Source organism: Aythya fuligula, chromosome 3 (genome assembly GCF_009819795.1).
Source record: "Aythya fuligula isolate bAytFul2 chromosome 3, bAytFul2.pri, whole genome shotgun sequence".
Classification (NCBI taxonomy): domain Eukaryota; kingdom Metazoa; phylum Chordata; class Aves; order Anseriformes; family Anatidae; genus Aythya; species Aythya fuligula.
This window is the reverse complement of record NC_045561.1, coordinates 103325355-103345205: the sequence shown is the minus strand read 5'-3', so window position 1 is coordinate 103345205 and position 19851 is coordinate 103325355. Positions and strand designations below refer to the sequence as shown.

The following is a 19851-nucleotide window of genomic DNA, read 5'->3' as shown; positions in this document are numbered from 1 at the left end:
TATCAGAAAGCTGAGCTTTCCTTGGCCATTTTCAGCAAACGGTTACCGAAAGGAGCTGCGAGGTAGAAGCAGATAGAGGAGGTGTTGGGAACTGCTGTGCTGCGGCAGACACCCTGCCCCTCAGCCACCTGCCAGCTCCACCTCGGGCTCGTGTTAACCGGACCCCAAGCGATTGTCCCCAGAGAGCTCGGCTACATCCACTGAAGACAAGGCACTCCGGTGGCTCGTCAGCTTCGTAAACACCACTGCTCGAGCCTAAGTGCCGATTGATTAAGCTGGATTGAACTACCACGAAGTATTTCAGAGGCACGCCCTTTTCTTTTCAATCTGCCTCTTCGCCCATGTGTCCAGAAGGCACAGAGCTGCTGATGATTAATTGCGAGCTCTATTCCAGTTTATTAAAGTACAACTTTAATTTATTCTAACATCTAAGGGAGCTTTGTTACATTTGTAACGATGGAACAATGAGGACGGTGTTTTTAATTTACGAAGCTGAGATTTTACTACTACAGTAGTTTTAAAAGAAAGGTGTACCTATAATTAAGTGCACAAGTCTTTCAAATGAAGACTTCTGAATTAAAGTAAGCTTTTATGTATATAAAGTGTCTTTTAGATAGGTAATTCAGAACTTTAGCAAATACTACAGTAAAGTGAATGGGATATTTTCAGGAGTTTGAGGAAGCGCTGTTAATACATGGTGTTAATGCTTTCACATTTCCGTCGATTTTTAACTGACACAAATACTTACCCAGAACAAGAACAAAGGATAATTTTCCTAAATATTTACAAACTTCAGTAATTCGCTCAGGTGAGGTTAAGCATAATAAATAACAGCTGATTTTAAAATACAAACACGAGATCTGCTTCAAATTGGTACATTCTGACTCCATAATGTAATTATCAGTTCGAGGGATGTCCCAAGTCTTGAGGTAGCTAGCACAATGTGGCAATATACGATGAATTGTATCACTTAGCAAACATTTAACACAGACAACAAGTAACAACTCAGCCTGTACTCTTCCCCTCACCAAACACTGTTTAGCTTTGTGTTGCTAAAAGCATAGTTTCTCATGCGCACATCACAGTCACTTTATGGGACCACTGCTCTAAATCCCTGTTCTACAAGAACTGCTTAAAATGTCTAAAAAAGTAAAAACTTCCACCCAAACAGTATCTTTTCTGCCACCTCCAATCAGGACACTATGTTCCACTCCACTGAGCCTGTGAAGCCTTCGTGGCTTGCCAGCATTTCCAAATAACTCTTACAACTTACTTTTAATAGCCTGCCCGCCCTCCCTTCCACACATTCCTGTCTGCTCTACCTGTGCTTGAAATACTGCTTCATCGCTTTGCTTCAGGTGGGTAGGGCTGCACGTCTCCTCTCCTATCATTCATTCATTCACCTGCTCCCAGTTCTTAGACAACAGTTTCACAGATTGAACTGCAACAAATCTGAAACCCTTCCATCATACTTAGGCTACTCACTGAGCTGATTACCTTCTCGGATTACATCTCACTGAAGCCCAAGCCTTGATCAGGAAGAAAGTTCTATTACTAAAATAAAATAGAATAAAATAAAAAAAGTCTGCAGACAGCATTTGTCTTGTCCACAGTACCGCCTGGGAACAGCTGGTGGTTTTGTGATTGATCAAGTGTATTTGGCAACTCCTGTACTTTGTGCTGACAGATGGAGTTAGGGAATTTTATTTCATTCAACCGGAGGCAGAATTATTCAGCTGTGTGTGTATCTGCTCAACATATCTCTGCTCAACATATGTATGTGTTATGGTGTCTTTAATGTAGTCGTAGCACCCATCTTCATTTACACATTGTCTGGGATAGCTGGAAAACACAGTGCATAAATAAGATTGAGCATGAGAAATGGGTAGAATGGCTGCGGCACAAGCTGCTGCATTACGAAGCGATCAGAAGAAATGAAGTGCAGCTCAAAAGAGAGTAGCATTGCAAAAGAAGGATGACAGGAGGACCTGGCAGCTATTGCTGTATGACAAAAAGGATGGGGAGTTCCAGGCATAAAGGCAGCTGCAAAAGCTGTGAAGGCTGGAGTGGGACACGGACCCAGAAGGCGTTGGCTTGAATGAGAGGCTCAGGCACAAGGAGCGACTGGGAGATACTCAGGATGCAAAGAAATGTTGAAAGCAGTGCCAGAACCGCTCCAGAACAGACCGTGTAGGAACAAAGACTAAACAACTCACTGCAGTGAAAACATCAACCACCTGCTCCTTTTATTTGTTAACACGCTATTTCAAAACAAAGTAAACATTACTTTCTAGAAATACATTTGCCGTCATACAAGTCGGTAAAAAAAAAAAAAAAAAGGTAGCATTTTAATTGCAAAATCTCACAATGCAATTAGGTGCCAACGTGCTGTCCAGTACGCTTGAAGTATGTAAAATTATGTGGAAAAAAATGGCAATTTCATAGCTTCCTGTTGGCTCTGTTGCAAAGCGAGGAAATAAATCTTGGTAAACAGTTTCCTTGGTAACTCTCCCAGTTGGAAGCCAGTGACTGACTTAAATTACGGACGAAGTGACACTACAGCTGCAGTGCAGTGGCAGAGCTCAGCGCTACGACCTTAACTGAAGGTTTCTGTGCAGGAAACAGGAACACTGGCAGTGTAGATGTGATACCCTGGTTCGGGATCAAACCAATTCACACAGCTTTAATACTATTATGTTTAAGTCTCTTTACTTCCTTAGGCCTGTGTTTTATTTTGGCTTTTTGGAGAGTTTTTTATTAAAAAGTTTGTGTTCTATCACACACACCTCTTCATGGATGTAAGAGGGCTGTATCCTCAGAAGAAAGGAGAACAGCCTTAGCACAAAATGGTAACTCTGGGGAAAGTCCACTTCTTTGTAGTGCGCCAGATGACCGCACAACCTGAAAAGAAAGAAAGGAAATCTATCAAATTCTACTTAGAGGAAAACTCCAACATCTTATCAACCACCTCAGTCACAATTCTTGTCTACAGTGTCAGTTCTGTCCAGAAGAAACTTAGAGGACTGGCCCAAGACATGTCAGAGATGGTACAGGAGCATTAAAAAATTAAAACCTCGCATAGCTTCTTGCCCTATGAATTAGGATCATCCCGCACCAGACGAGAGATGTGTTTTTTGCCAATGGCAACCCATCCAGTTCTTGTCCGCTGCCTGTGCGCGCTAAACACAGAACACCTGCCTAAAAACACGAGAGGAAAGCTAAGCTCACGCCACTGGAGTAATATAGGAAGCACTGGAGCATACGTTGGCCGTGTTGACAAAAAATAATTAGTGCTATAGCAGCCTTCTGCTTAATTATTTTGCAGCCGTTGTGGCAACAATTTTAAGGGAAATGAGGAGTTTCACTGCTCAGGTGTGTAATGAGAACAGCAGACTGGGCTTGCTAGTAAGAAGCACCAAACACACCCAACCAAAGATGACGGCGAATGCACAGCACAGATAGCTCAGGAGCAGCACTATTGCTTGGTTCAGCAATTTGGGCTGGAAAAATAACCTGGTAAGCCCAGATTTGCTTTTATTAAGAACGGAGAGTTTAAAGAAGCATAAAATCCAGCTGCTTCAATTAAAACAACCCACCACTTTACATTCACATGAGGATCCAGGTGCTATTCACCGTATAAATCCTATGCAGCCTCCGGTTTACTACGTGTTGCCCTGGGATGTGGAGAAGCAGAGTTTAAATTTCCCCTCTGTCTGATTCAGAGCAGCGGTCTTAAATATTCACCAGAACAAGGACTGGAACCTGTCTGTCCCAATTTTTATGGGCAAGTGTGCTAATTACTAGACTATAGAGTCATTTGCTCGCTCCCTCTGGCCCAAAAAACATTTACATTTTACCTCAAACTGGAGGAACAGATAGACCCATCCTGGAGTACCATGAAAGTCGCACTTCGGGGAGCAAAGGCTTTGTTTGAACCCTTCTGAAGCCTGGCAGATTGGGAATCTGAAACTAGGTCTCTCACACTGTGGGTCCCATGGGCTGCCCGACAGATTCTGTCCTCGTGCTGCCCAAAAGCTGCCAGCAACCTCTTACAAAAACTGTTTTCAGCTTCTCCTTTCAGCAGTGTCAGAAGGATCCAGCTGGCTCCACAACCCCACCCAAAGCTTTGCTAAGTTCAAGCTTCACTCATAAGCGGTGTCAGTTGAACCAAATCTCCATTTTTTGGCCAATACAAACTTAAGCATTTTGTGACAGCCTCATGTGAACCCCACGTTTCAGCACTTACAACTCCAAGAAATAGCTATTTCTGTGCTATTTACACTAAGAGCATCTCTAAAGAGCTAAAAAAAATTCCAAGAGATTTTAAATTTAGATGTAATAAGGGCAAAGCCCATCTATTTTTCTCAACACTTTGCACACATAACACTTTACCATACATCAGCTCAAAACAGTCATATACCCAAGTAATTTAGAACTGAGCTTAAAAATTAAAGCTCTACAAGAAATGAACATGTAAAAACATTTTACCCCTCAGTTTACCACTCTCAGCTTTGCCCACACTGGAATTGCACTTCAGTCCTACGACTAAAGCATTCCAGCAGTCCTAGTTGGACCACGCTGATTTTTAGAGGATTGATATCTTCGTTGTTCGTTCTGTTACACATACACACACTTGCAGAGGATAAAGCCCCATATCTGAGGGAGTAGATGTTATTTTCCAAAGTTAACTAAGTGTCAGGTGTATAATTAACTACTTGCATTGCAAATGAGATAATGGGAAATTTAACCGGTAAGAATTTAAATTCAAATCTTGCTTTATGAAGGCTATGACAGTTTGCCATTAACATTTTAATACATTACATATGAAAATGCAGGCTTAAAAACAGACTTTGCATGAGAAGATTATTCACGCAAACATACACCGAAATATCCACTCATTCCATGTCTATATAAGATTTACGCAAATTTGTGGTAAAAAGGATTATTACCTCTCCTCCCTTAAAAAAAGGAGGGGGGAGGCAAAAAAAAAAAAAAGCTTCTTATTCATACAAAAGAATGAATCCATACAACCGAAGCTCTTGTAATATAACACTGTGTTTACATTATTCCAACCCATTTCTGTCACGGTGGATATGTGAAAGGCAATGTGAAAAGGAAAATAAAGATAAGCAAATAAATCCGCTAAAAGAAAGGACTGCATACAGGTGAAAGCCAGTTATTTTCAAGGGGAATATTTAATGTTTTAAAAATCAGGAATGCATTGCTAGGATTTTGTAGGGCCTATTGCTCTCTCTAGCATGACATTCAGAAGTGTATAGCAGATACAGATTTAAGATGTCGTTCAACACATGTTGAAGAACACACAAATGAGAACTCATTTCACATTAATGTACCCGACCTCCTTTCCAAAAAAAACAAACAAAACAAAACAAAACAAAAAAAAGAAAAACCCACATTGCACTCATGAGTTTTTGCAGAATTTGTCACAAGTGGAAGGTATTAAGGGATGAGTGAAAAGTGTGACACAAACTAGGCTGACACTGAAATATTCATATAACCTTGCACAAGGCTGGCTAAGCTGGGCTATAATTCTCCTGGCTCGTTAGGTCCTTCAAAGTAAATGACTATACTAACAGATAGCATCGTTGTTCTGATATACCCTTAGTTGAACAATTAAATAAATAAACAAATTCCCTTTAATTTGGAAAGTTGGGATTTGGGGACAGTTCTCTAGTAAAGACGGACTCTAAACATTCTTAATAATAAGCACGAGACGTTTCGTTTTCCCAGATTTCTTACTTTACTTTTCCAATCTGCTTGCAAAAGCAGCTTAGAGGAAGTAGCGATCGAGCCCTTTTCATTCCCAGTCATTTTATTTTTGGATATATTTTGAAGGCATTAACTAGCTACTTATCTGAACTCTGAGTGCTAATTTTACGATTAAATTTTGATTAAGACCACCAGAAAAAAAAAAAAAAAAAAGGCAAGAGTGATTTAGAAACAACATTTTCCATGCTTTTTGGGGCTCAAAGGAGAGAGGAATGGAAGCTTTCCCATTCTCTTAAGAGCAGTGGTGCAAAAGTTTCTAAAATCCTACGGAGACGGAAGCATAGTGAGTATTTCTATCCAGCTGCTACTCTTGCCATGTGACTGTGGCTGTTGATTTCGTCTCATCTCCTCTCTTCGCAGAAGCTCGCTTTGATCGCTCTTCATATTACAATGTCTACTCCCAATCCAAGACTAACCCTTCCGCACACACCCCTTTCTACAAAAGATTTTAAATATATGTGAAGACATAGTTGTATACACACCCCGTATTTGTCATTTGGAAAGAAAAATATAGAGAGAGAGATGTATACACACACACCATACTTCACTGTCAGGAGATTTTTCCAAAAGGTATTTAAGCAAAATGTGAATACTTACTTTTCACGGCATAGTCTAATTGTGCACAGCCAATAGTCAGGGTTGATGGTTGTAAGTACACCGTTCTTTTGTTGCAAAATTCCCTTCAGGCTATGCCCATGAAAACAAGTCCCATCTGTGTTTTCTTCAGACCAACTTAACTGAAAACTTGAAGGATTTGGCCTTTCGGCAGGTTGCACTGAACCAGACAGCTTGCAAAACTGATTTTGCAAGTTCACAACCATCTCTGCACAAATAGAAACAAACAAGGAAAAAAAAAAAGGCAGAAGTATTAAGTGTTGGAGTACTCTTTAGAGGTGATTTACAAAGGAATAAAATAGGGGTATTTGTACCTTTAAAAAAAAACAACAAAACAAACACCTACAAGGAATACTGAGAAAGTTTAGGGTTCTGTGGCCAGGATGCCTTCCACTGCATTTACCTGGCCATATGCTATCACTTGGACTGGCTAAGATTTATTGAGTAGTTTCTTGTGTGCCAGAATTATGGAAGCCTGGCTTCATACACGTATGGATTTAAGGTTACGCTTTTCATAGTGTAGATTTCAACTGGAAATAAAATAAATAATAATAAAATAGACACACCACCTTTCTCCACTACTAGTGAAATACTTGGAAAAAATCTAATACATGGTGTAAGAAAAAAAAAAAATCACATCGAAGTGTTTCTTCCTCTCTCAGTGAGAGCACTTTATGGGGTCTCCCTCTTCTCCCTACCTACCCTCTTGGAAGCCCACAGGAACAACTTTGAGATTTCTAAACCCCATCAAATGCAAGTGAGGATGACAAACTTTCATACTTTACTGAGGCTGATGGACAGAGGGAAAGATGACGGATTGGCACACACAACATGACCACATAACCCTGTGTTTCCCTAGGATAACAAGCCAGCTAAAAAACGCTGTTGTTGGAACTCCAGGTTCTTTTTATGACCTGTATCAGAGTAAGCTCATTCATAAACTGGAAAAAGGCAGGAAAGATATCCTAACGTGATCCAAGGAATGGGAGGCTTATTTTGCAAGACAAAAGATAAGCTTTACTAAAATCAACCACCACCACCCACTACCACTGCTAAAAGCCAGAAGGGTAAAAAGCTGCTACAAGTAAAGGAAACTTTCAGACCAAGAAACATGTGATCTATCCAGAAATAACCAGCCAAAAGTACAAAATGTTTAACACCAGCAGGACAGCTCTAGAGCACTCTCTGCGTAGGCATTCATCATCTCTGCTACTTAACATTGTTTTACGATGAATCTTGCCCAGCCAAAATGGCACTATGGGAGAGTCTGCCTGCAGTAGTTGGTGGTAAAGCTCAAAGAGAAACAGAGCCACAAGGGGAATCCAGAGTGGCACAGAAATAATAAACAATTAATATTTTTTCCCTTTTTCTTACAAACACAGGAAGTACAGGGCATCTGAGGAAGCCATCAGCTTGGAATAAAGTGAAACGTGTTTTGCCGCAGAAGGTGACTCAACTGCAGGATCACCCCTACAGAATTTTGAAGCGTAAAAACATGAATAAAAACCAAATGCATTCTTGCACAGGAAGTCCAACACAAGCTATTCAAACCAAATCGGACTATACAACGTGCTTCCAAGTCCCTGAACCAGTCACTTCACGAGACTGGAAGAGCATATAAAGGGAAAAACATCACTTGGCACACTTAACGTCTCTCTCCAAATACCTGCTGCTTGCTACTGTTAAGTGTAGAATAAAGAACTTCATGTTTTATTTAGTTGAATAAAATTCTGGTTCTCCTATTTCCACAGACGAGCGTGGTTTTTGTTGGCTGTCTTTTGTTTGTTTGTAATGGAAAAGTAAATCACTACAAATTCTTAGAGGTACTTCTACAACTACTAAAATAAAATGGATGGACCTTCATTCTCACCATATACAGCTCACTATTTGAGTAAAGTCATGTTCAGACAAAAAAGCCTCCTCGTATTTTTGTAGAAAACTGCAAAAATAACTGGGAGAGAATATGGACAGGCAGGGTTGACCAGCGGACATACTGGGGGACATTCATATGAAGGACTAAAGAAGAGAAGGGCTAGAAAAGCCATGGGAGAGCAACAAAAATCGGTGAAGAGCACAGTTATATAAAGGCAGATGACAAATCGGTGCGATGAGGACACAGTACTCATTCTGAGATTGCGTTAAACAGGGCATTAGGAAGACTGGCAAAGGGAAGACTGGCAAAGGCAGTTGCAATTAAGCAGGAGGAAAACATCTGATTGAAGAATTCCAGCCATGAGTTGTAAAATAGCACTACGTTAATTTTACCTGGAGATGAAAGAAAGAAGGGAAAGTATTTTAAGATGTAAATGTTATCACAGTCAGGGCTGCAGATTTTCTATGATGGGAAAACTTGGAGCACATTTCTGTGCTGGTGGAAAGAGGCAGAGTTTACTCACGTCTTCTCCTAAGGACTTTGGATTTCTTCTTGACTGAATAAAACAACGGCTTTTCACATCTCCACAGATACCTACAGCAAGAGAAATAGAAGTTGTTAGGCAGAAGAAGGATGGAGCAAGCGCGTAAAAGAATGGCAATTTCTTAAGATATTGCTAGAGCTGTTAAAATAAAACCAAAATAATCTAATGGATATTGCTAGAGCTGTTAAAATAAAACCAAAATAATCTAATGGTTAGCACCATTAAATCTAGGCCATCCAACACATACAGAAAATCTTTCTTTGAGTAGACAACCAGATGCACGTCAGATTTATTGTAATCAGTTAACTGTTCGGTTGTATAAGCTACTTGTCGCAGAAAGCGGGCATTTAATTAATATGCTGGATAAACTTGATGACTGTAAATAGAAAATTAAGATGGGGATTTAATCACTTTATTCACCCAAGCTTGCTGGATGGAAATATGGAGCAAATTCCAAACCTTTTCCACTTCTGGAGAGGTCGGAATTTCACTTTAAACCGTCTACCTTAAAAATACTATTAGGAGTAGTAGTAAGTACTTAAAAACTTCTTACTTGGCTCTTTCTTCATCCAGTTTCTTTTGCTCCGCATCCAAGGAACATTTTATAACCTTGTACCACTCTTTGAACTCAAAATACGGACCACCTGAATAAAACATTCACACTTTAGGTTGTGAAGAAGTGAAAGAAACAAGTGACACGCAGACTACCAAACTAGAGCTCCACAACATGGACTGGCCTTTGTCTGTTTGAACGTTGGCTTCAAGGAATTAATGAAACTGTAGGTCAAGCCTAGGTCTGAATAAATGATTTCCAAAGCTCAGATTTGAAACAGTGTCATCAAGACCCCACTGTCAACCCTGTTGCGCATGAGATACTGCAGGGCAGGAAGGATAAGCTAGCCCATTTTATTCACTTTATATCACTGTCCCATATTTTTAAGCACGGGCTTCTCACTCACTGATATATGCACAAATATTTACCAGCACATGCAAAAATATGAAGGCACAAGGCACTCCAGCTGCACGTTTATCACTGATGCTCCAAAGAGGCATGGGACTGAAGCAGATCAACAGGGTACAGTAAGAATAAGAACTGCAAACAGAACTCCGGCGTAGAGTACAATTAAAATATAACCATCTCTTATTACTCGTGGGTGTATTATCTGCATTGTGAATTAACCAAGCTTTGCATTTCCCCATTACCCCAGCTGCACTGCACTGATGCTTGCATCATGATCAGCTCTGCCAGCTAGCTGTTTGAACTGTTTTGAGGGTGACTATACTGCTCTTATGATCGAACTTCTGTATTTTTTATATTATCTGTGCTTGTTCGTATTTGAGTTATCCTACCGCAAGATGTCTTTAAAGCTACGACTGTACAGATGGACTCAAAAAACAACAAACAAATGAAGGAAGAAAGATCCTTCAGTACTTCTTAAAATTCAAAGGTGTGGATACCATTTCTTTCGTGAAATCCTCAGCCCAGACAGTGCTGAGAGGGACGTCCAGGGGAAGAAAAAACTATTTACATTTATCTTAATACAAATTATTAAGCATCTGTCACAAGCAAGCCCACTGCCAGAGACTACAGTAACCGTGTAGCTGGCTGGTGGTGCTGGTCCTACCTTCACACAGCTGAGTCAAGTGGAAAACATACAGCTCTGCGATACGCACAGACAGACACACACGTGTCTCAATCATTTTATTTGAACATAAACAACAGTGTGTATGTGTGCAGTTCACAGCACATAGCCACACAAACACGCACTAGGTAGCTACAGCTATCTGCCGTACAGCTCCCAGTCTGTCTTTAAAAACTACAGGAGCTGGGAAAAAAAAAAAAAAGACTAGAGAGAGGAAAGTTAAATTGAAAATGAAGTTCACATACACCGAATCCTTACAAGTCGGTATTAGCCATTATTCATTTCGGTACGCTAACTTTGGGAAAGTGCCAGAGGCAGTTTTGAGCTCTGGCACTGATCGGTGCCTGAACAAAAAACTCTCACGTCGGCTGCTCACTGTCACTCCAACGTCTGAAGAACAGGGACAACACAGCACAGTATATGGATCGTTTTGTACCAGCAGATTTCAAAGAGAAAAAAAAAAAAAAAAAAAAAAAGTGGGCAAAGAATGAGCTGTTAATTCCCAAAGGCAACGAGACTGGTTAATAAGGTAGAAACCCTATTAAGACATTAATGGCTTTGAGCCTGGGCTCGTAAGCAGTTGTGCAACTTCTACTCCTGTCACTATTACGTACTCCAAGTTTTCAATGGAAATGAAATTGAAAAAGTGAGATCCCAAATAAGTTTGCATATCCACTTAAAAATGAGGATTATGGGTTTTAGTTGAGAGTAATGACTTCTCTACATCCAGCAGTAATTGTGCTCATGCCTGGCTAACACTGATTTCTGTTACTGACTTAATTTTTTTAGAAAGTAACAGAAGGGTAAAAACGAACCCAAAACCGGATGGAAGGCTGAAAACATAAATCACCATAACACATCTTTGATCTTATCTTCAACTGTGATCTGGATAAGGCCATGGAGAATCTTCCTGAGGATTTCTAATCTTTGATTTGGTCTTTCTGCCCTCAAAGAACCATGTTCACACCATTATCTTTTCTATCTTAATTGCTCCTAGCTTTTCCACACTCTCTCAGGATTATTTGGAAGAAAACAGATTACATCTCAAATATGTTACACACTAAGACATTTTATTTAACAAGACTAAACAAGTTTGGATTGTATCATAAATGTGGTTTGATGCCCCTAGTAAGTATCTGCTATTTACGATCAAAGCGCGTTCCCTCTTTATGGTATAACCATTCACCTTCGCCTAACATGCAGAACGATCTAAAACAAGAGGCAAACGTGAAAAGAAGAAAGGTTTCCACTAAAACACATACAAAATTCCTTATCCGGTACAATAAGAATTACGTGAGGAAGCCAAGACAATTTTATATGAACAAGATGGTGTTTTCTTTCAATAAAGACCTTTCTAAAAGGAATAAATCACAAAAAGACACTTTAACCATCAAAAGGATTAAGTCTTTCTAATCCTGATTACACAGTTATTTCATTTACAAAATCATAAGACTGCTTCTACTGGAATATTTCCGTACCTTCTTTGTTATTTTTATTTCTTTCTGCAGCAAAGCCTGAAAGTAACCTGGAAAAAAAAAAAAAAAGGCCATTTTATAGCCCCAAATACTGCACTTTTCACGTGAATTTAAAATACAACTGACAAATATTACACCCTCATTTTCATTCCAGGTTTCAGATTCAAACTGGTGATTTGTGAAAATAAGAGACGCTCAATTGCTAAAATGCCTTCGAGATCACGTTTTACGCTACTGAACTTAATCAAAATTAAAATATTACAAATCAAATATTACTAAAGAAAGTGCAACCCAAGACAGTCACTTGCACCATTTGAAAGTTTGGGCTTTGTTGGAGATTTGCTTGTATACGTACCATTCATAGTGATCATCTAATAAAAACAACAATTTCAGAACTACTACAATTATTGCTGCAGCAAGGACATCGTATTTCACTGTTCTTGTTGATTTATTTCCAGGCGTGAAAGTCAGGAAATCCACTTCTCCAAAACCAATCTTTTTCACCACTCGACAAGTCCAATTATGTAGTTCATCTAATTAATATAAATAAAAATATAAGTGCATTGAGACAAGCTAAAAGACTGGTACGGTACAAATATATTGGTCATTAGAAGAAAATGATGCTTACATTTTTACAACTGGCCGTTTTTCAGGCTGAGAAGCATTTTTGGATATTTTTATATACCGTGGGTAATCTTCATTGGAAATACAATGAAAAAATGACGCATGGAAAAAAAAATCCCCCCTTTTTTAAATGTTATCCAAAAGATGTTGTTACATGATCCTGAACGTTGTTCCAGGAAAGCATTCTTGGATCCACACACAGAACATAAATACAGTTGAACTCTAGTTTCAAAAAACCCCGAAAGCCAAAAACTTGTCAGGAACATTTTTCCTGTCTATCAACCAAAAAAAAAATGTAGGGCTGGGGCTAGCTGGGCACAGCAGCAGGCTGGGGAACGCTCCCTGCTGAGGCTAAAACAGGCAGTTTAGGTTAAAACTGGCACTACGCCGTAAAGACTAATTGCACCCGCTAGTGTGGCTTATGTCAAACCTACACAACTGCAGCTCCGAAAGCAGCAGCAGGATATCCAGCCAGCCTCTTATTACTTCATGCTTATTTTTCACAGATACAAATCCCCCAAATTTCTCACCCTTCCTGCTCAGCAAGAAATACGGGTGGCGGTTACATCACCATCAGATTCCACAAAGGTTAGCAATGTATGACTAAGTACAACCTTAATCCAGCTCTACTCTCTATTCTCTTGCTCCTTACAGAGTTCAGCACAAACTAATTTTTAATCCTCTTGTACGTAACAGTAAAAGCTGAATAAAAGCTGAAAAGCATAAAAGCATTTTCCAAACAAATTTATTTACAAATATACTGCCAATATACTTTCTGATCCTTTAGGTATTTTAAACCACATTTTCATTATTATTCAACGTCCTAAGAGACACTGCCAATTTATTTTAGGTGTTCAGGCAGCAACAGCAGTCTTTTTTCAATAAACTAAAATAGAAATAAAATATAAATACAAATAAAATATAAATAATATAAATAAATAAAAAGATACTTTCCATGATGAAAAGTTCAGTTGCAAGGAAAGAGTGAAGGACAATATATTCTGCTCTTATAGCAAGTTTCAATGGGTACACAGCTTTATATTTCTCTGTAATAAACCTAAAAATGCCAAATTTCTAGCCTTTCTTTGACTGAATTGACACCTTATAACGTGAAATATAAGTGAGCCTCTACAGGCTCTAGTGCAACACTGGTGTAAAACAACAAAGGCAGAATTTTTTCTCTGGCATTTTATCCCCAAATCTTTTGGTTGTCTTTTTTTTTTCCATTAGCTGTCGGTATGTGGAAAAACAAAGTAGTTTTATTCAATGTAACTAATTGCAAAATAAGATTTAAAAAAAACAAAACAAAACAAAACAAAACAAAAAAACCACCAACAAAAACAATTTCTGGAATGTTTGGGGGAAAAAAGATAATTTACAGGCTATTTGCCCACAGATGTCATCTCCAGAGCCAGCAGTACTTGACAGAAGTACAGTAACCCAGCAGACACAGGTTACATGCTAGGACTCATCGGTTTTTGTTTGGTAGTTCAATAATCAAGACTGAACTTATGAATAAGCAAAAATTTCATATTTATGCAATAAATTATTTCAAAACTAAATCAGAAATAATCAAGATGGGTTGATCTGTCACCCCGCATCCCTCATTAATGCTGTTATGCAACATTGTAGAACATATATTCAACTTCACACATGACAACTCCTTTCAGTGCCAAGCAATCAGGTCCTGACTTCATGTATCTTTTATCTCAATAAGCCACATGACTTCCACCAGTGCCTCTGAGCTCACACAGACACTGAAAGGTCTCAGATGAAGTGTCCATTCAACAGGCTGAGAGGCAGCACCGAAGCGCCCCTGAGTACCTGGGCCTTCAGTACCTACTTTCAATGTTTGATGAAGGTGCTTTCTACAGAAATGATCTTTCAGCTCAAGCTTAAAGATGTATTAGAAGAAATATTAGAAGAAAAATTAGAAGAAAAAGAGGAGGCGCTTTTAAAGTAGTGATTTGAGGTTTTTGTTTTTTGTTTTTGCTGGGGTTTAATAAACCAAAGAAAAAGTTTATCGGTTTGGGTTTGGGAAAATATTTACCAGGTAAATTAACTTCCATCAGGTACTTCATGCACAACATGTCCGGATGGAGAAAGCAGCTCTCTGTTATATCTGGAAAATGAGGCAGGTCCAAAAAGGCTGCAAGTTCAATCATTTTGCTGTACACCTCTTCATACACAGGCCATGACTGAAAGACAGGGACAGAGCGGGTTACGCATTTTCTCTTTTACCCTATCGTTGATTTTAAATTACTGATTTTAAATTCTTTATTTGATACAGAAACACTGCCTTCTTTTAACACCCTATGACTAAACACACATGCGAGAACAGAGCCAGACCGCAGCATTGCAGAGAGAAACACGGGCTGGTTTTAAAGCCCATAAAACATGCAAAAAGCCAAGAAAACATTGCTCATCGGACCTGCGACCGACACACTACCTTTTCTATGAAGTGATTGATACGTTTCCGGATGCTCCAAGATTAAAATTGCATTAAAAAATTGCTAAAGAGGAAAATTGCTAAAGAGGAAAGAGATGACAATCAGAATGGTTGACGTTGGGAGGGAGCATCCAGTCCAAGTGCCGTGCTCGGGGCAGCCACAGCAGGCTGCCCGGGACCACGACCCAGTTGGATTTTGAACATCTCCAAAGATGAAGCTCCACAAGGCTCTGTGGGAAACCTGCTGTTCCAGTGGCTCGCTGTCTTTGTTATACAATGTATATTTTTTTTCTCATGCTTAAATTGATTTTCCTGTATTTCATTTGTGCCCATTTCCTCTTATCCTGTCCCTAGCTACCACACTAAGGATCTTCTTCTTTTCCAGGCTGAACAGTGCCAGTTCCCTCGGCCTCCCATCGTTTGGCAGATGCTTCGTGCTATCATCTTCAAGGTCCTTGCTGGGACTTACGCCAGTACATCCATTTTCACAGTATCTTGTCCACCAGGACTCCCAGGGCTTTCTGTGAAAAGCTGTTTTCCAGTCAGCTGGATGTATTTGTGCATGGGGTTAATCCTCCCTAGGTGCAAGACTTGACATTTCTCTTCGCTGGACTTCAGGAGGTTCCTGTTGGCCCATTTCTCCAGCCTGTTGAGGTCCCTCTGACTGGCACCACACCCACCTGCTGTATGAACCACTCCTCCCAGCTTTACATCGTCTGCAGACTTGCAGAGGGTACACTGCGTCCCATCCAACCCTTCATCTAGGTCATTAATGAAGCTATTAAACGGTACTGGCCTCGGTATCAAGCCCTGGAGTACACCATCAGTGCCTGGCCTCCAGCTGGACTTCATGCCACGGACCAGAACCCTTCGTGCCCAGCCTTTCAGTTTTCAATCCACCTTGCAGTCCCCTTAACTAGTCCTTAACTTCATCAGTTGGTCAATGAGGATGTTGTGGAAGACTGAGTCAAAAACCTTGCTTAAGATGAAGAGCTTCCACCAAGCCTCCTGCCTGTCATCAGAGGTCATCAGGTTGGTCCGACCATTTCCCCTTTGTAAATCCATGCTGATGGCTCCCAGTCACTGTCTCGGACTTCTATGTTTGGAAATGGTTTCCAGGTTTATTTGCTCCACCACCTTCCATACTTACGCACTCAGTTATTTATCATTTTCCAAACTATTGACTGTATGAAGAAAATTCCCCCAATTTCTCCTGAGATTTTCCTGTTAGAGGAGAACATAACTCACGGCCAGATTTTGGTAAGCTTCTTCATAGCCAACTCAGCAGGACCTGGTGGAGTTTGCAGAAGCATGGACTGTAAGATTTGACCTTCATTTCTTAATACTTTAACTCTTCAACATTGTACTGTGTGACTTAATTCTTTATATTTTAAACGGTTGCTTGAATGTACCTGTTGAAGTGGTAACTCCCAGTTGTTCAGGCTACTTTACCCTTTTACACGTATAAGCCTTGCATTTTCTGCTTGGCCTTGGCGGTTCTAACTCAGCAGAGCTGCTTATCATCTATCATATCTATCAAGTCAGCTTGTGCTTAAGGTACTTTCCTTCAGCAGGAATGCTGCAGGAGTTTACACTTTGTACACGGATTCAAAACTTTCCTGAACAATGCCAAACTCAGGCTCCTGGTTTTATAGACCAGACTGAAAACAAAGCCATTGTGTTTACGACAACAGCAAGGCTGAGATACTGCCTTTTCATCCAATCACTTGGTTTCACCTATTTTAACATAAGCTATGTGGCAATTGCTCAAATTTCATAGTTTTTGAACGATTGCCAAACGTTTCCATTCATTTTCTTAAACGATCTCCCCCCAGACCGCAGTTAAGACTTCCTTAATTGCATTAATACACACTTAAGCAAACGAATAACTCCACTGTCGCTATTACACATGCAACTTGGGTAACAGTTAGGAAGTTGTATCATGTTCATTATATTTTCTAAACAGTGTTAAAAAGTGGCTTAGACTGCGACGTGACAGTCTTGAGAAACAAGAAAAACATGCGCTACCAGGCTCACATTACTTTCCATTCCTCTTAAAAAGCAGTTCTGCATTGAATACCAAAACAATCCTGGAACAAAACCTGAATCAGACGTAACTCCTCTTGAGTGTATCGGGAGAAAAAGGAAAAGTCCCAGATAATTCAAATAAAAGCAGCGTGAGAGTAATATTCCTAATTAGGTATAAAGGAAATGCATTTTCCCTTTGATGAAAAGCAGCTGAATTAGTAGCTTCTTAATAACATAGCACAGATGAAAATGAAGACACCGGGAATTCAGTCATTTGAAGCATTCCCTTTCCCAAACATGAAACTATCACCAGTGAAGTTATCTGAGCAGTCTAATTTTACAAAGAAGTACTTTAAGGAATGTAACTCTTAATTTGAGGGTCCAAGGCAGGCACCTCTATCACTGTACACAGGAGCTTTTCTCACCGTATCAGGCTAAGGAGACAGCTTTCCTGTCCTGGGCTCTCGTGAATCATCCCTTCATCCTCACACCCAACGCTGACTTTTGTTTCAAAGCTTTTCGAATCCAGTCCAGGCTTTTGTTTGCAGTTTAGAGAAGTCAACCAAGTTATTTTTCACATGCTCTTTGCTTCATAATAACTTTTTTTTTTTTTTTTTAAGAGCAAACACAAGTGGCGTAAAAAAAAATAAAAATGAACGCTGAGTGCTATCATTTGGCTGGTTTTGAAAGGGTGTTAACAGAGTTAGTCTGTTCTTAGCTGATGTGTGTTCATAAGGAGATGTAAACACAAGTGGGACATGCAGATCTGGGAAGGACACGCTCATCTCATAAAGACCAGCCAAATCAATTGCTCCTTTCCTGGGCTTAACCCCCTGAGCTCAAAAGCACTGACTGCAGTCATCGTGTTTCTACAGCGCGGCGCTGAGTCAGGACAACGCAGGATGGACTGAACGCTGCGCCGCAGGAGCACGCAGTCCTCTACTCACCTGCAAACTGCCCGTGTAAGCTGAATCAAAGAGAAGATCACATCTCAGAGACACATCACAGCAAACAAAGGGCTGGAAGGCTTGAAGGTTGAGGACTGGGGAGACTGGGGAGAGTTTCTAGCCCTGAAATTCTCACCTGGCACCATGCACATACCCTGTTTGGCTCTGAAAGAGCTCGGAGTTCATGCAGCAAATCTCTTATGCTGCAAAATCTTGCTTGCTGGGAGGGTTAAAGCAAACAGAACGCCCAAATTCCATGCAACAGGCACAGTAAGTGTTAGTACAGTACTAAGAAAAAGCAAAATACTGCAGTCAAGCCGCCTCCAAAGTCACAGAACCACAGCATGGCTGAGGTTGGAAGGCAGCTCTGGACATCACCTGGTCCTGCCTAGAGCAGGTTGCCCAGGACCACGGCCAGCTGGCTTTTGAAGATCTCCAAATTGCTAAGTGCTGATAAAATTTATCTATGAGATACTCACTTTCTACCTAGCTATGCATCTCTCCCAGGAAAAACCAACGTGATAAAACAAGTTGCACCAAAAATCAACCAACAAATCCAGTAGGAAAGCGAGTTCCAGAGCCGGGGCCTCCTTCAAGTGAAAACACTGCCTCGTGATTAAACCCCAAGGGAGGAGTCCTTGGACAAGAAGGGACAGCCTTAGATCACAGGCCACATGTCCTCCAAGCACAACTTTCGCTTATCCAATTGCAAGTTAAACGATTTTTATTACACATTTTCAGTTGTACCTCTGTGCTAAATATCAGGACACCTCCCCTGTCCATCAGCATGCGGAGTTACCAAGCCCTCGCTTTGTTTGGAGAACCTGGGAAACACTCGGCGTATAAAACCCAGTTACAAACCCTCGAGGGCACTTAATAATTTCAGGAAGACTGACAGAAAACCCTTTTAAAGTTATGCCACCTGATAGCCCTTTCAGGTGTTTCGCAAGCTGGAATTTCTTCAGGACTGATCAACAATGCTGACAGAGCCCGTACCCTGTCTAGATTGGGTGCAGAGGTTACCGAGAACTCTCCTTAACAGCTTTGTCTTTAAAATCTTTGTCTCTTGTTCTCACACATGGAAAGTAAGTTAACATCAGGTTTTCTACAGAAAGTGGTACAAAAAATCAGTACTACTTGAGAATAATTTTATTTTTTTCCCTCTCCCCTCAATTTCTTATAGGAGAGAAAATACACGCTGCTCAGTCGGTAAAGAAGTGTCTAGAGTAAGATTTTCGTTATGATACACGCTCATTAGGCTATTTAAATCAGCTGCCTTTATCTTTCCAAGTTACATGGAATTTTTCACCTGTGCTAGAAAAGAGCCACCTGGTTTCCAGAAGCGAACGAGCCAAATTATTACCATGATAATCAGATCAGAGCAACGAGTAATTGTTTGGGGTGAGCCAAGATTGCAGCCTCCCCTACTTGTTTGGACAGTATCAGAATGTTGCTGATCAACCAGCAGAACACAGTATACAACTGGCTGGCTTTCTAGCTTCATTTGCAGGCTCCAGAGCTTTTAGTTTTAAGTGTGGTCTGGCTGACTCTCTTCTTAGCTCACCGTACAGACCGTTTTCTCCTACAGGAGGAGAAACCAGCAGTACTCACATACTCACAGTTCTGTTTAGTTTATTGTGATTAGAATCATAGAATCATAGAATATCCTGAGTTGGAAGGGACCCTTAAGGATCATCAAGTCCAACTCTTGACACCGCACAGGTCTACCCAAAAATTCAGACCATGTGCCTAAGTTCACAGTCCAATCTCTTCTTAAATTCAGACAGGCTCGGTGCAGTGACCACTTCCCTGGGGAGCCTGTTCCAGTGTGCAACCACCCTCTCTGTGAAGAACCCCCTCCTG

General features: G+C 40.4%; 1 protein-coding gene across 1 annotated transcript in view; it reads right to left on the bottom strand.

The window, feature by feature from the left end:
• Nucleotides 1–2221: 2221 nt before the first annotated feature.
• The window catches only part of TAF1B (TATA-box binding protein associated factor, RNA polymerase I subunit B), a 49041-nt gene continuing 31411 nt past the window's right edge, over nt 2222–19851 (bottom strand). Inside the window, exons 9-15 of the mRNA XM_032185772.1 lie at nt 14615–14762; nt 12296–12473; nt 11944–11990; nt 9376–9466; nt 8802–8872; nt 6388–6613; nt 2222–2901 (exon numbers count right to left, since the gene is read on the bottom strand). Coding sequence (XP_032041663.1) covers nt 2730–2901; nt 6388–6613; nt 8802–8872; nt 9376–9466; nt 11944–11990; nt 12296–12473; nt 14615–14762 — 933 coding nt within the window. The 3' untranslated portion in view covers nt 2222–2729. The remainder of the gene's footprint in view (nt 2902–6387; nt 6614–8801; nt 8873–9375; nt 9467–11943; nt 11991–12295; nt 12474–14614; nt 14763–19851) is intronic.